We start from the raw sequence: 13573 nt of genomic DNA, 5'->3' as shown, positions 1-13573 counted from the left end.
TTCTTCTAACTTCTTGTTAGAGGCACTACCTTAGAGAACACTATAGCATATAGTTTCTCTTGCTTCCACTTGTGTCCAACCCTGCAATAGCTTTCGCTTATGTCTTACGGGCAGACGCCTAGGCTTCCACTTCCACAAGGATCCTTTTAGTCCAACCCTGCGCAGCTTTCACCGCGTCTGACAGGCAGACTTACTCAGTGAGACTCAAACTCACTGGTGGGTCTCCAACCCACTCCTTACCATACACTTATTATAGTGGGACTCCCCCCCACTTTCTCTAGTGCACTTACTTACTTACTTTAGTGGGACTCCCACCCACTTACTACAAATAAAAAAGAAGTGTCTTACCAAATATCCAGGGAAAGTCGCGAAGAGCCTTACGGATCGGGGATCGATGGGTGTCCCCGAGAAATCCTCGGTGCCGGCTGGAACCGATCAGGTCCCCGACTCCTCCGGTCTCCTTCAGCGAGGTCCCATCTGGGTCGCCAAAACTGTTACCGAAATCTCGGAATGAAAAACTTATCGACACCAATGTGATGTAGATAAGCAGACACTTCTTTATTGACGGCCAGGTGCGTGAGCGAGTCCTCTCACGATCAACGCACACCAAGTCTCAAAATCAGACACCATATATAGAACTTATTCATACATATTCATTAAATATTCATACATAATCATAACATTTCCCATAAATCATTAACATATTCTCCTCCCATATCCAATTCTGCGCAATAAAGCTTAGAAAAATCTAGAAATGGGTCTGGGGTATGATTTGGGTAGGTGGTATATGAGTCGGTGGTCGCGATCTCCCCCTGCCGGAATTACCTTTTACTAAAGTTCACGGTTTCTTGGCAGGTAACTACAAGCTGTTCCAGTCGATTCTCCCCAGTTCCCATTAATCCTACATTCTGACATCTCAATATACTTTCTATATACAGAAGACTAGTTAGATACAAAGAAACCCTTCAAACCCTAAATTATTACTTAAGTTTCAACAATGATTCCAACCCATTCTTCTGGCCTTAGTACAAAATGTACAAAGGGTCTCACAACTGCTTTTACTAAATAATCATAACTTTCTTCAAAATATATTTTTATCCTCCTATATTTCTATTCTATAAAATAACCCTATAAAATAAGATAATCAAACAAATAAAATCAATTGATTTCAACTTTTTAACAAATCGACAACATCTGGACAGGACCAACTGTGAAAAATATACTCTACACTGCAACTGGGGAGCATGGTCTCACCTGGAGCCTCTGGCAGGAAACATCAGGAGAAACCCAAGGTCGACCATTATGGTTTTGGGGCCAGGGGTGTTGAGAATCAGAAGCCCACTACACCCTGACTGAAAAAGAGACACTAGCAGCATGTGAGGGCATTTGAGCTGCTTCAGAAGTTGTTGGTACAGAAGTGCATCTCCTTTTGGCACCGCAGATGACTGTGCTACACTGGACGTTCAAAGGAAACATCCTCTCTACACATCACACATCTAGCACTACATGGAGTAAGCGGGTAGTGTTGATTATGCGGCAAGCTTGACTGGGGAAACCCAACCGCCCAGGAATTTTGGAAGACACCATGGACTGGCCCGGGGGCAGAGATTTTGGAGCACTGCCTGAGGAGGTGGCTTGTGCCCAAGAGGCATCACCATAGAATGAGTTATCAGAAGATGAAAGGTGTTATGCTTTGTTTACTGATGGATCCTGTCTTGTGGTAGGAAACTACAGAAGTGGAAAGCTGCTGTGTGGAGTCCCACGTGACAAGTCATTGAGGCCACTGAAGAAGATGCGTCAAGCCAGTTCGCAGAAGTGAAAGCCATCCAACTAGCCCTAGAGATTGCTGAATGAGAAAAGTGGCCAGTACTCTATCGCTATACTGACTCCTGGATGGTGGGTAATGCCCTATGGGGGTGGCTACAGCAGTGGAAGAAGAATACTTGTCAGCACAGGGGTAAACCCATCTGGGCTGCTGCACTGTGGCAGGACATTGCTGCCTGGATAGAAAACATGGCTCTAAAGGTATGTCATGTAGATGCTCACATGCCCAAATGCCGTGCCACTGAAGAACATCACCACCATGAACAGGTAGACAAGGCTGCCAAAACTGAAGTAGCCCAGGTGGACCTGGACTGGGAGTGTAAGGGTGAGCTATTTGTAGATTGATGGGCCCATGAAACATTGGGACATCTAGGGAGAGATGCAACATACAGATGGGCTTGTGATCGAGCAGTGGACCTGACCATGGAGGCCATCACACAGGTCACTCATGAATGTGAAACATGTGCTGCAATCAAGTGAGCCACACAAGTCTTCCTGGAATAGAGGGCAGTGGCTGGGTTTTTGATATGGTGAGGCCTGGCAAATTGACTGTATTGGACCACTGCCACAAACACATCAAGGCAAGTGCTACATACCATGGTGGAAGCAACTACTGGTGGCTAGAAATATACCCTGTAAACCATGCCACTTCCCAAAACACCATCTTAGGCCTTGAAAGGCAAATTTTGTGGCGACACAGTATCCCAGAAAGAATTGGATCAGTCAATGGGACTCATTTCCTAAATAACTTCATAAACTTGGACAAGAAACACATGGGATTGTCCTTCACTGAAGGACCTGGCTGTGCTTGGTGGGTAATACAGAAGGATGGGGAGACCTGGCGTGTGCCTCAAGGATATTTAACCTTGGGGGAAACTGTAATCTGTGATATGAGTTGTATGTTGTAGGAAGCAATGTAGTAGGAACAACCTGAACCGATGAAGCATGAGCTTCACAAGGAACCAGAAAAGTATAGCAGTGACCCAAACCAAGCCATTATTGATGCCCAACAATCAAACATAATTCTTCTTCTGTCCTGGGTATCCATCTTAACAGATGGTGCCCAAGTCATAGCCTGTTCTTATGAACAACTGGAGGAGTGGAGGAAGCCCATAGAATGGAAGAATAATATCTATCTGTTAAAGGATAGGGGATGATAAATAATGAGAACGTATAAATCTGTATGTTGGGTATAAAGATGGTTTAAGTATGTAGTATAAGTTGTAAGTGTTGATGAGAAGGGATTTTGGTAATGAGGATTAAATACAGTGGAATGGTTAGAAAATATATATATACGTGTATGTATGAAGTTGTGTGGGACCTGAGCATGACACAAATGGTATGGAATAAAGGGTGGAGATTGTATTGGGTCTGGCTGGGAGGGTGTTAACTTTTCCCATATCAGCCCTCATAGTGCTGTGCTTTGTATCGGTAGCTAGAAAGGTATTGGTACACCAGTGTTTTGACTACTGCTGAACAGTGCTCAAAGCTGCCTCTTCAAACAACCCCCCAAAGGCCAGTAGGCTGGGGGTGGGCAAGATCTTGGGAGGAGACGTAACCAAGACAGCTGACCCAAAGTGACCAAAAGGATATTCCATACCATATGACTTCATGCTCAGCAGTAAAAGGTAAGAGAAAGGAGGAGGCGGGGAGGGCATTGGTTATTACATTTGTCTTCTGGAGCAACCGCTATGTGTACTGAGGCCTTACTTCCTAGGAAGTGGCTGGACATTGCCTCCCCTTTGCTTCCTTGTACAGCCTTTGCTTTTCTTTATTAAACTGCCCTTATCTCAGCCTTTAAGTTTTTTCCATCTTATTTTCTCCTTGCCTTGTCCAGCTGGGAAGGGGGAATGATAGAACAGATTGGTGGGCACCTGGCATCCAGCCAAGGTCAACCCACCACACATTAGCTCAAATTTATGCTTTAAACCTAGGAGAAGCACTTGGAATAGAATTGATCAATTTGATTTTTTCCTTATTCTTTCATTAAAATCTTTATTTGTTAAGAACCACTCATGGCTCAACTTCCAAAATAAGTTACAGCCCAAATCTGTCAGATTTATATAGTCATATACTGTATGAAGTGTTACAAATATAGTCAATAATAGAAGGGTTTTTAGGAATAATTAATTCTATGCTATAAACATGAAAGTTTTGGCCTAAAACATTAATGAGAAATGTTACAAAGCACATGTATATGGCATGTTGTGTTTTGAGAGGAAGCACTGAGGAATGTGGTTTAGTCACCTTGATAATTTTAAAAAAGTATATTTTTATATTTCAAGACTAGTCAAGAAGAGAATTTTATCCTATTGAAAATTCAGAATGAAGACCCATAAGATTACAGGGTTTAAATCAGCTGTCTGTAAAATATTTATGAATATAATGCAGTTAAACTTAATAGCATTAATAGCATTTGCCCCTTTGAATTAATTTTTATTTTATACAAATAAGCTCACATTCTCTACAGGAAAGTAAAATCATCAGAAGTTAAAAGGTGTTGTAGATATGTTGTCTGTATACATATTCACATTATGAATGTGCTTATGCTCAAGTATGGTTATGCCTTATCTCTTCCTACAGGGACATGCTCATTCTTTTTCTTGTCAGGCATGGTAAACCCTGGGTAAGCCCAGCCATAGGCCCATCCACCATTTCTTATGGAACTTAATGAGCAAGGGAAAGATTGAGTAAGTGTGAATCTGTATATAGACAAAAAATATACCTGAAGGTCTTCTGATTTACAGATAAATTGCCATTTTTTTTCCTTCAGGTATTTGTATGCACTTTTTGCACTGTATGCACATTTACTCTGCTGGAGACTTCAGGCAGTACTCCTTAACCTGAATGAGGAACTTCTGGTCTAGGATGGCTCTCAAGAACCAAACCACTTATTTTCAGTGACACAGTACTTGGTAGAAGCATGGATGAAGCTTAAGGTGGCTGTCTTTCATCTCTCTCATTCCCTAGAGATGATAATGTTTGCTCGAGTTCTGATAGAAGTTGCATAAATCACAAATTGGTTTGATTTTAGCACTCCTGTTGTACCACCTGCTAACCAGTGTGATAAATTTTCAGTAGAGCTATACCTAGAAACCTGTCTGCCATGAAGGCAAAAAGGGAAGAGGTCTTCCTAAATGGTCTGTTCAGTCTGAATAGAAAGGTAACATGATGTCTCAGTTGCAATGCAGTGGATCAGGGGCTTTTTTTAGGGGAAAACTTAAGGGGAATGATACTCTTGCTTAGGTAAAACATAAATTTGATGTACAAGGGTAAGCTTGTTAAGTGAGCTGTCTAGTCAACTTGCATTAACAGAATAAATAAACTGTGAGGATCACCAAATACTTAAATGTCTGCTAAGGTAACTTTGTGGTTAACTTTAAAAAGAGAAAATATAATGTTTTGTGTAAGGCTAGATTTACTTTAGCCATCATATTATTTATATGTATCAGTATTACCTCTAGGTTCTCATTTAGACCTGAAATCTTGCATTATTGAAAGAACTGTAAAACAAAAGCCTGAAAGACATATAGATACTTTCTCAGCTAAGGAAACTATCAAGGCAGTTATTTCAAACAATTGTATGCTCAAAGATTGAATGAAGTTAGAGCTATCTCCCAGAAGAGAACCCACAACACATCAAAGTCAGGGTTGACAGTTATTGGTGAGAACAACTATTGACAAGGCAGCAAGAAAAACATGCTAGATATGAGTGCGGCTTCCCTTCTATGTATAACACTTGGAGATGTGAATAAACGGATGTCAGGCTGACAGATGCAAATGTAGATGTCACACACTATGAAAGGAGTATTGTATTTAATGCCAAGGGCAGGAAAGCAACTTGCCAAATGACAACAATGTGTACTTCATTGGAAGAAGTGTTGAAACTAAAAGCAAGATGACACTTTAGCGAGGTAGTAATTATAGGAGTAAACAGGAAGGTGACTGTAATCTTCAACTTCAGAGTTAATCCTTCCTTAATAGTGAAATCTGATATTATGATGTTTAACTTTTTTAAAAGTGGAAACATGAAAAGATATCACCAGGAGTATGCACTAGAGTAAATGAGATATTAATAAGAAAATGTAAGGTTATGCATGTTTATAAACAGAATATAAATAAGAGATTAAAGTTAAAAAAATTTATTGCTATGGGAGCGTGGAGGAAGGGAATACAACTTTCTTTGAAGCCCTTGGCTTTTTTCAAGATATATAATAAGATCTTTAATCTATTCTAGTGCAATGTAATATATCAGATAACCTTCTCCAGTTGTTCCAGGGGCACTGAGTCATAACAGATCTGGCTTGTCCAGTGTGAAGATAGAAATTGTTCCATTCCTGCTGCCAAAAATCTTGCTACATTTTTTATTCATGGAATTTGTGGTGCTGAGCAAGAATGCTATGCCAAGTGATCTGCTGCAGGAAGGTAAATAGATTCAGTGAGTTATTTTATAGAATGGTATAGGGCACAAGAAGACTTTGTCATTGTAATCCAAGATAGTTCACTTCCCCCTATCTGCACATACCCTTGCATGGGTGCCAATGGGGCAGCCAGCTGCGGATCTTGGATCCACAATTCGGATAATAGCACCTGCATTACATCAGCGAGTTTGCTAATGAACAAAACAAGAGATTGCATATGTTAATCAGTGCAAGTTTTATTATCCACCCCTGTGGTGCTTTCTCTTGAGCTTCACCCCTGAGCAGGGCTCTGCTGCATCAGGTCCCCATTTTGACTAGCGTCAGTGTCCCTGTGCTCCCACTGTGGTAATGCTATGCTTTCAATAAAATCAAAGTTTTCACTTGCTGAGTGTTGTGTCTTATCCCTGAGGGATCCACACCTGCTTTTCGCCCATAACAAATGGTTTCCCAAGTTGGTCACAGCAAATTAAAAATTAATGAATTCTGAAACCTGTGGTCTCTTCTTGTTTGGACTCCCTTAGTAAGTCTGTACCCCTTTCACATGCAGCATATTTGTCTGATGGATGCATATTTCTAATTTCTTTTTCAATTCTTTCTGTTTCAGAAGTTAGATAGTTACACTGCTAAGTAAACCAAAATAAGGTCTTTACAAGCATATGATCTTTTTGAATTTTCAAGTACACTTATAGACCAAACTTCATGATTTAGTTGTCTAGTTTTATATGATAAAGAGATATATAGTTTAATGGTATCTTTTTAAAAATCAGATTTAGGTTGGCCTGTCCTTTGGGACTGTGTTTTAGTACCACCAATGTAATTGCTATATAGATTATTTACATTCATTTCAGACATAGCCTAAGATTATGAATAGCTAATTTTCTGTATTGCCATTGCATTGTTTCAAAAGTATCACTGAAACTATGATTCTACCATGCTTCAAAAGTATAGAGGTGTTAATAAGCAGCAATTATGAAAGATTACTACTAGCTGCTCACAATGTAAATATTTCTTCATGATGCTGACATGTGACTGTAAAAGATGAGCACTCCATTCTGCTCTTCAGCATGCACACAAAGATTTGCCAGGTATATCTGAAAAACCAGCTCACTTTTTTCAGTGTAAAAAATTCTAATAGCCTTTCAGTCTGTCATGCTATGTGCATATATATATTTGTGCTATGAATTGAGAAACGACTCTTGCAGAGTTTTTTCTGTTGGTTTGGCTGAACTGAACAATGCCTTGTTGGGAGTCGGGAAGGGGGGGGGGGCATGGGATGGGGATACCACCAGGTACCAGAGGCATGATTTTACTCCCATTTTATCAATAAGAATTTTACCACAGCAATAGAGGCTGGATAAGGCCTTTTGTGTGGAAAAAGTTCAGTCCTGATAAGTAGCTTCTTATCCTATAGAGAAGAAAGCAGCTCATAAAGATGTTGCTTATCAGCAGAGATTTATAAATACAGGCTTTAATAATATGCAAACCAGACATGCAAATCTGTAAATTTTTTCAAATCTGCATGAGAGCATTTTAAGTTGTGAGCTCAGACTTCTCATGCTTCAGACATTTCTATCTTGAGCCTAACTTCATATGACTGCTGACTGTCCTGGACGTGGTGCAATGCAAATGTTCCTGCACTTCCTGGTTTCCTAAACAGCATGTTTAATGGAAACTTGGGCAATTCTGCAGCACTGTGCCATGGAGACAGTCCTGACACAGCTGAAGATCCTATAGGGAAAAGAAAGGAGGTGGTCATGTAATTGAAGACTATATCATAAAGCATAGTCACCAGTGGGTGTAATTATGGTTGAATGTAATTATGCATCTCCTATCCTTATGTACCTTAATTATAGCACCTCCTAAATTTTGAGTGCTTGCCTTGGAACTCTGGTGAAGTCTAGTGTAGCTCTGCTGGCCTATGAAACACACTATGGCTGTATCAGCTGTGACCCTCTTATTGCTAAAGACAATTACTTGGTTAATGCAAACATCAGTGGGGTTTCTGTTTGTGTTTAACTTTTTTAAGCTAGTTAGTAAAGAAATTTGCCAGTAGAATTTGAAGAAAGTAAAGCTGTTACCAGAAGCTCTGGCTGTCTTGGTTTTTCTAGGGAATGAGAGCCATTAAGGAGGGCTCAGGGTAGCATCTAGGGAGCCCAGGAATTTTGTAAGCTTCTCAGAGCATTTGGAGCAGATAGTATCATTGTCCAAACTGAGTGTCAGAGCAAAACACGGTCCCCAGCAGCCACAGTACTTCCTGCTGGAGTCACGTGGCGTGACAGTTCCCTCCAGCACTCTCTGCCTGGATGATCTTCACTCTTGCCCCTACCTATCTTTATTTGTGGGGGAAAAAACCTCAGTCTTCTCTGAAACGAGCTATGATAAAATGTGTCTCGTGTGCATATATCTCAAGGGCTCTCTATTGGAAGGAAGCTACCCAGACAGTTAGGTCTATGTCATTATGCTGAAAGCAGAGGTTCCATTCACAGCAATGTTTTGCCCTTAATGGAAGAACTTAGCCTAATCTTCATTGTTGGGGTCTGCAGCGGGTCTGAAGAAAAGTTAGTTGACTTCAAAGACTTAGCCGTGTACCTTTAAGACAGCCACAAATTGTCAGGTATGTAAACAGGGTGTGAAGAACCGGAACTTAGAACCGCAGCATACGGGCACCTACAGCAACAGCAAATAGCAAGCAAGAAGGACACAAAAACCTATCAGGGTCTAACACCTGCACTGTCTAAGATGTATAAATAATTTGTATAAACAATAAAGGCCATTTTGTCCGAACCCAGCCATGCAGACATAGTGTTTTTTCAGTCTGCCTCGACCTGCGTCACCACATTTGGTGACCCCGATGTGTCGATGTGATCCCAGTAAAGGGTACCAAAAAGAGACCCTGAGACTATGCCGATGTGACCCCGGTAAGGGGTGTCAGGAGCAGATCCTGAGACGGACCAGCGGGTTGCTGGGGAGGCGGAGCCTGGTGAAGCGGAGTAGCACAGCGAGCAGCTGCAAGATCCCGGGAGAACGTGACACCGGTAAGGTGAGCCACCAGGGACAGCATGGGGACTAAGTTATCTAAAGAAGATACCATGGTGCTATCAATGTGGAAATTAGTATTAGAGAAGCGTGGAATTACTTTAGATGGGCTTCGGTTAAAAAATATGTTATTGTGGGCCAAAACACATGGAGTGGAAGTGTCCCCTGCGACTGCTCTTAGTGTGTGGACCTGGGACAATTTAGGATCAACACTGTCAGAAGCTCTGGAAAAAGGGGACAAAGAGGCGCCGGGGCTTTTGCTTACATGGGGACTGCTTAGACATGCTGTAGGGGGCTTTAATCATCAAGGTGCGAGTGGGGGCTTGCAAAATCTGCAAGATGCAAATGGGGGCTTGCAAAATCATCAAGACACAAGTGGGGGCTTAAAAAGTCAGCAAAATGCAAATGAGGGTGTATCATTCAAACCTCCCCTGTATCCTCCTCCAGAATACAGACAAGAGGATGAGGGGATGGGGGAGGGGGAGAGTCTGTGTCCCTTACCAGATGCCACTCCCCAATGCCCCAAATCCCCTATGTAATGGATGCATATAAGTTTGTTAATTAAAACTTGATCTATGAATTTATCATTTTAACTGCATTTAACATTTAACTGAAGTCTTGCTTAAAGTTGCTTAAGCTAGCAGAAACACAAGGCTGCGGAGGAGTAAGAAAACCCCCTACATCCTGCTCTGCGAGTTCCTGTGGGACTGCACGAGATTGCAGAAGACAGCAGCGAGAGGAGTCAATGAAAGGGCAGAAGAGGAAGACTGTGGTCTTCATCCCACGACCACCAGGAGGCAGGAAAAGACCCCCTAGCAACAGGCAGCGCAGACGCAGAGGACTCCTAAAAGGGACACGTATACCGGAAGGAGAGTATAAAACCACGAACAAAGGAGGGTGTGGTGCGTGCCGTTGGTGGAGCAGGAGACTTCCTGGCCGCTCAGCGCTGTTTTGCTTACTTGTCGCTTGCTTTAATAAATCAAATTTTTTAATTGGGCAGGTAAACTATAACACCCTAAATCTCTCCAACTGCATCGACTTATACTCGATACCGATTCCGAGGACGACAAGCAGAGACCTCGGCGGACCGATCCCAGCCCCCCTGACCCCCCCCAACATTTGTGCCAGCCCACACTCCTGCCTCCTCCGGATGCTCCGGCCCTCCCGCCCGCCCCGTCGGCTGCTCCGGCCCTGCCTGCGCAGGGTGGAAGTGCCGAAAACCCGGATTCGGGTCCAGCTACGACAACGTTATCAGTCACAGGCAATGAAGAAGGTGGAGGTGGTAAAAATCCAGTTTCCAGTGGTACGGTAATGACGCGCGACCCTCGGCGATTTTGGCAGGCTGTAAGAGATGGGGCATTAAGAGACGGGAACTGGGGTTTAGTAGAACAGATAGGCGGACAGCTCCTTGATCTTCCTACTCCTTCCACCGATGCGCCTCAAGCATATCCTATTGTATTGGGAGATGCGGCTGCTGGTAATCCTCACGTTCATACACCATTTGCTTGGAAAGTAGTGCAGGACTTGCAAAAAACTGTTTCTCAGTACGGGGTTACTGTGTTCTGTCATGCAGAAAAGCTGTTAATAATCTACTGTATTACTGCATTTGAAATGTATTTTGCTATTTAAAAAAAGAAAAAAGGGGGGGGGGAATGAAGGGAATGACCCCAGAGGCACGATTAGAGAAAGCATGCTATGTTTTGAACTTTCTTAAAATCCCTGCTGACTATATGGTGCCTCCCATTGTGTGACATTTTGTGTCAATTGGTGACAAGCAGCAAAAGCACAAAGGTGTCTTAGTACGCATGAAAGACCCTTGTACCAGGCATTGGTCAGGACCGCATGAATTGTTAGCTTGGGGAAGAGGTTATGCTTGTGTTTCTACAGATGAAGGTCCGCGATGGATACCTGCTCGCTGTGTGCGGCCTGAGCTTAGCGTGCCAGATTGTAGGAGCGCTGCTGCTGCCAGTCAACCCAACAACTAATGTGTGGCCTCCTTACTGAACCAGTCCTTGTTTGGTGTGCCCTTCCTTGAAGCTGACTTGCAGACATTGTTGCAAAAAAGTGAATGTATGTGGGGAATGAAGAATCTTACTGAAAGCCTTGATATTTGGGATAATTGATTACCTCTGTATAATGTTAACCCAAAAGAAGTTGATATTGTTTGCACTTTGAATGTCGATAGTTGTCTTTATGTAGATGCTAATGTAGTGAAAAGCTATGATGGGACCATGACACCCGCATAAATCAACACGTGAACATGTTGATAAGCATAATGTGCTTAAAAGCAATATAACTTTGGATGAAGCATGTAATGATGTAGTTGATTTACGGAACTGATGGGAACGTATTGCAGCGGTTCTTCTCTTATCCAGAGCAACAGCAGGGAAAGCATTCAAGAGTTAAATCACCTTATTTGTTAGGCAGTTAAGAATGTGAGTCAAATTTGCCACTATTACATACAAAACAGAGCGACTATTGGCTTTTTGTTGTTGGCTCAAGAACGTGGCTGTGAGGATTTTGATGGTATGTGCTGCGTGGATCTTAGGCGCCCCATTGCAGCAACATGTTACCAAAATCTGAGAAAATGTCAGCCTTTTTGGCATCAATTCACTCAATTGGCAGTATTGTTTGTTTGCTATTGCCTTGGTTGCCGTCATGTTTGCAAGGGCCCTGCAGAACATGGCAAACCTGGTACTAGCTGTTCAAAAACAAAAAGGGGGAATTGTTGGGGTCTGCAGTGGGTCTGCAGACAAGTAGTTGACTTCAAAGACTTAGCCGTGTACCTTTAAGACACCCACAAATTGTCAGGTATGGAAACAGGATGTGAAGAACCGGAACTTAGAACCGCAGCATACGGGCACCTACAGCAACAGCAAAGAGCAAGCAAGAAGAAGGACACAAAAACCTATCAGGGTCTGACACCTGTACTGTCTTAGATGCATAAATAATTTGTATGAACAATAAAGGCCATTTTGTCCGAACCCAGCCATGCAGACATAGTGTTTTTTCAGTCTGCCTCGACCCGCGTCACCACACTTCTATAGGGCATATTAAAAATATGACATCATAATCAAATAAGGATCATAAGGATTATGTAGTATTGATTTCTTTCCCATGCTTCTAGAAATATTAACATCTAGATATATTAATTTTTTCTGTGATTAGCGCTGATATATATAATTTTTAATTTTAACTAATATATTTCTTTTGTTTAATTAAAGTTTATTCAGTTCTGAAATTAATATTAACTTTCACTCTTGAACAAGTCTGCTGTCTACAGTGAGATTATACCTATCCTGTTTATTTAAAAGAAATAAGAACAGTAGATAAATCAGAGCTAAATTATGTTATATTGTCTTGGAATTTAAGGAGGAATTGGATTTGAAGATCAGGGCACTTTAATTACTTATGTCAGAATGTAGGACCTTAAGTATTTGCATTTGGTTTATTTATTTCCTTTTAATCTTGGCATTGCTTTTATGGCACAGGCTCAGTTTTCTAATTCTACATATCTAAAATAAAACACAGTTAATACTTGGGCACGCTTTATCTTCCCTAATTTCAAACAAAGAAAGATCAATTTGAGTTCATCGGGCTTTTCCATGCTAAGAGATACCTCACAACTAAACTATACTGTCCTCTACCCAGCAAAACCCTTAGTATACTAATAAAGGATGAAACTCAAATAATGGCCCTACCTTTTCTAGAAAATATATAAAAAAGAGGTTTTGGCGGCTAGCAAACTTGGGGGCAGGGGAAAGAAGAAAGTGTTGTTGATAATAAACTTAATACAGTGCTGCTGTTATTTTACTGACAAATTACATGTTTATTAACCACAACTAATTCCTGTATTGGGAAAGGGAAAGATGTACTCTGTTCTTGGGATACTTATGCTGTAGAGCCTGCCTTGCTCTCCTTGGATCCTTCCACTTACTGAAACAAACCATGTTATTGAGTATCAAACTTTGATAGTGTGTATACATGGAGACAATGGTATGAGGCTAAGACATCTTGTGCCATCCTCTTGTCCTCATTCAGCCTCTTATTATTTTACTAATGTCCTCACACCTGGGATTAAAGGGCCATCTGTTGGGAGAAGGGTTCGCCGGAGTCAAGAAATTACTCAATATGAGTTATGCATCTTGCTCAACTTTATTAGTTTCTAATACTATTTATATAGACTCGATACACATGCATATTCCCAAAGCAAAAATATAATTGGTTATTAGCCTCTAAGCACACGCTGTTCTCACACCCCTAATTATCATGACTAAAATAAGCATTCTATC

General features: G+C 41.6%; 1 protein-coding gene and 1 long non-coding RNA gene across 2 annotated transcripts in view; one reads left to right on the top strand and one right to left on the bottom strand.

Moving 5' to 3' along the window:
* Positions 1-3338, bottom strand: part of LOC119140882 — a 24865-nt gene extending 21527 nt beyond the window's left edge. The window contains exon 1 of the long non-coding RNA XR_005101766.1: positions 3328-3338. This is a non-coding gene — a long non-coding RNA (uncharacterized LOC119140882). The remainder of the gene's footprint in view (positions 1-3327) is intronic.
* A 5671-nt stretch (positions 3339-9009) lies between these two features.
* On the top strand, positions 9010-10593 carry LOC119140744. The gene is made up of 2 exons (XM_037372277.1): positions 9010-9285; positions 9910-10593. Exons 1-2 carry the CDS (start codon positions 9097-9099, stop codon positions 10591-10593), a joined length of 873 nt encoding a protein of 290 aa, XP_037228174.1. The 5' UTR covers positions 9010-9096.
* The last annotated feature ends 2980 nt before the right edge of the window (positions 10594-13573 follow it).

Source organism: Falco rusticolus, chromosome W, assembly GCF_015220075.1.
Source record: "Falco rusticolus isolate bFalRus1 chromosome W, bFalRus1.pri, whole genome shotgun sequence".
In the NCBI taxonomy this organism is placed as follows: domain Eukaryota; kingdom Metazoa; phylum Chordata; class Aves; order Falconiformes; family Falconidae; genus Falco; species Falco rusticolus.
This window is presented reverse-complemented; position numbering and strand designations above follow the sequence as displayed.

What these genes read in the sequence shown, in the direction of transcription:
- LOC119140744 (XM_037372277.1), top strand. Translation starts at nt 9,097, where the DNA reads ATGTGTCGATGTGATCCCAGTAAAGGGTACCAAAAAGAGACCCTGAGA. An exon ending in GAGAACGTGACACCGGTAAG is followed by an intron (nt 9,286 to 9,909) that starts GTGAGCCACCAG and finishes TCTTGCTTAAAG; the next exon opens with TTGCTTAAGCTAGCAGAAAC.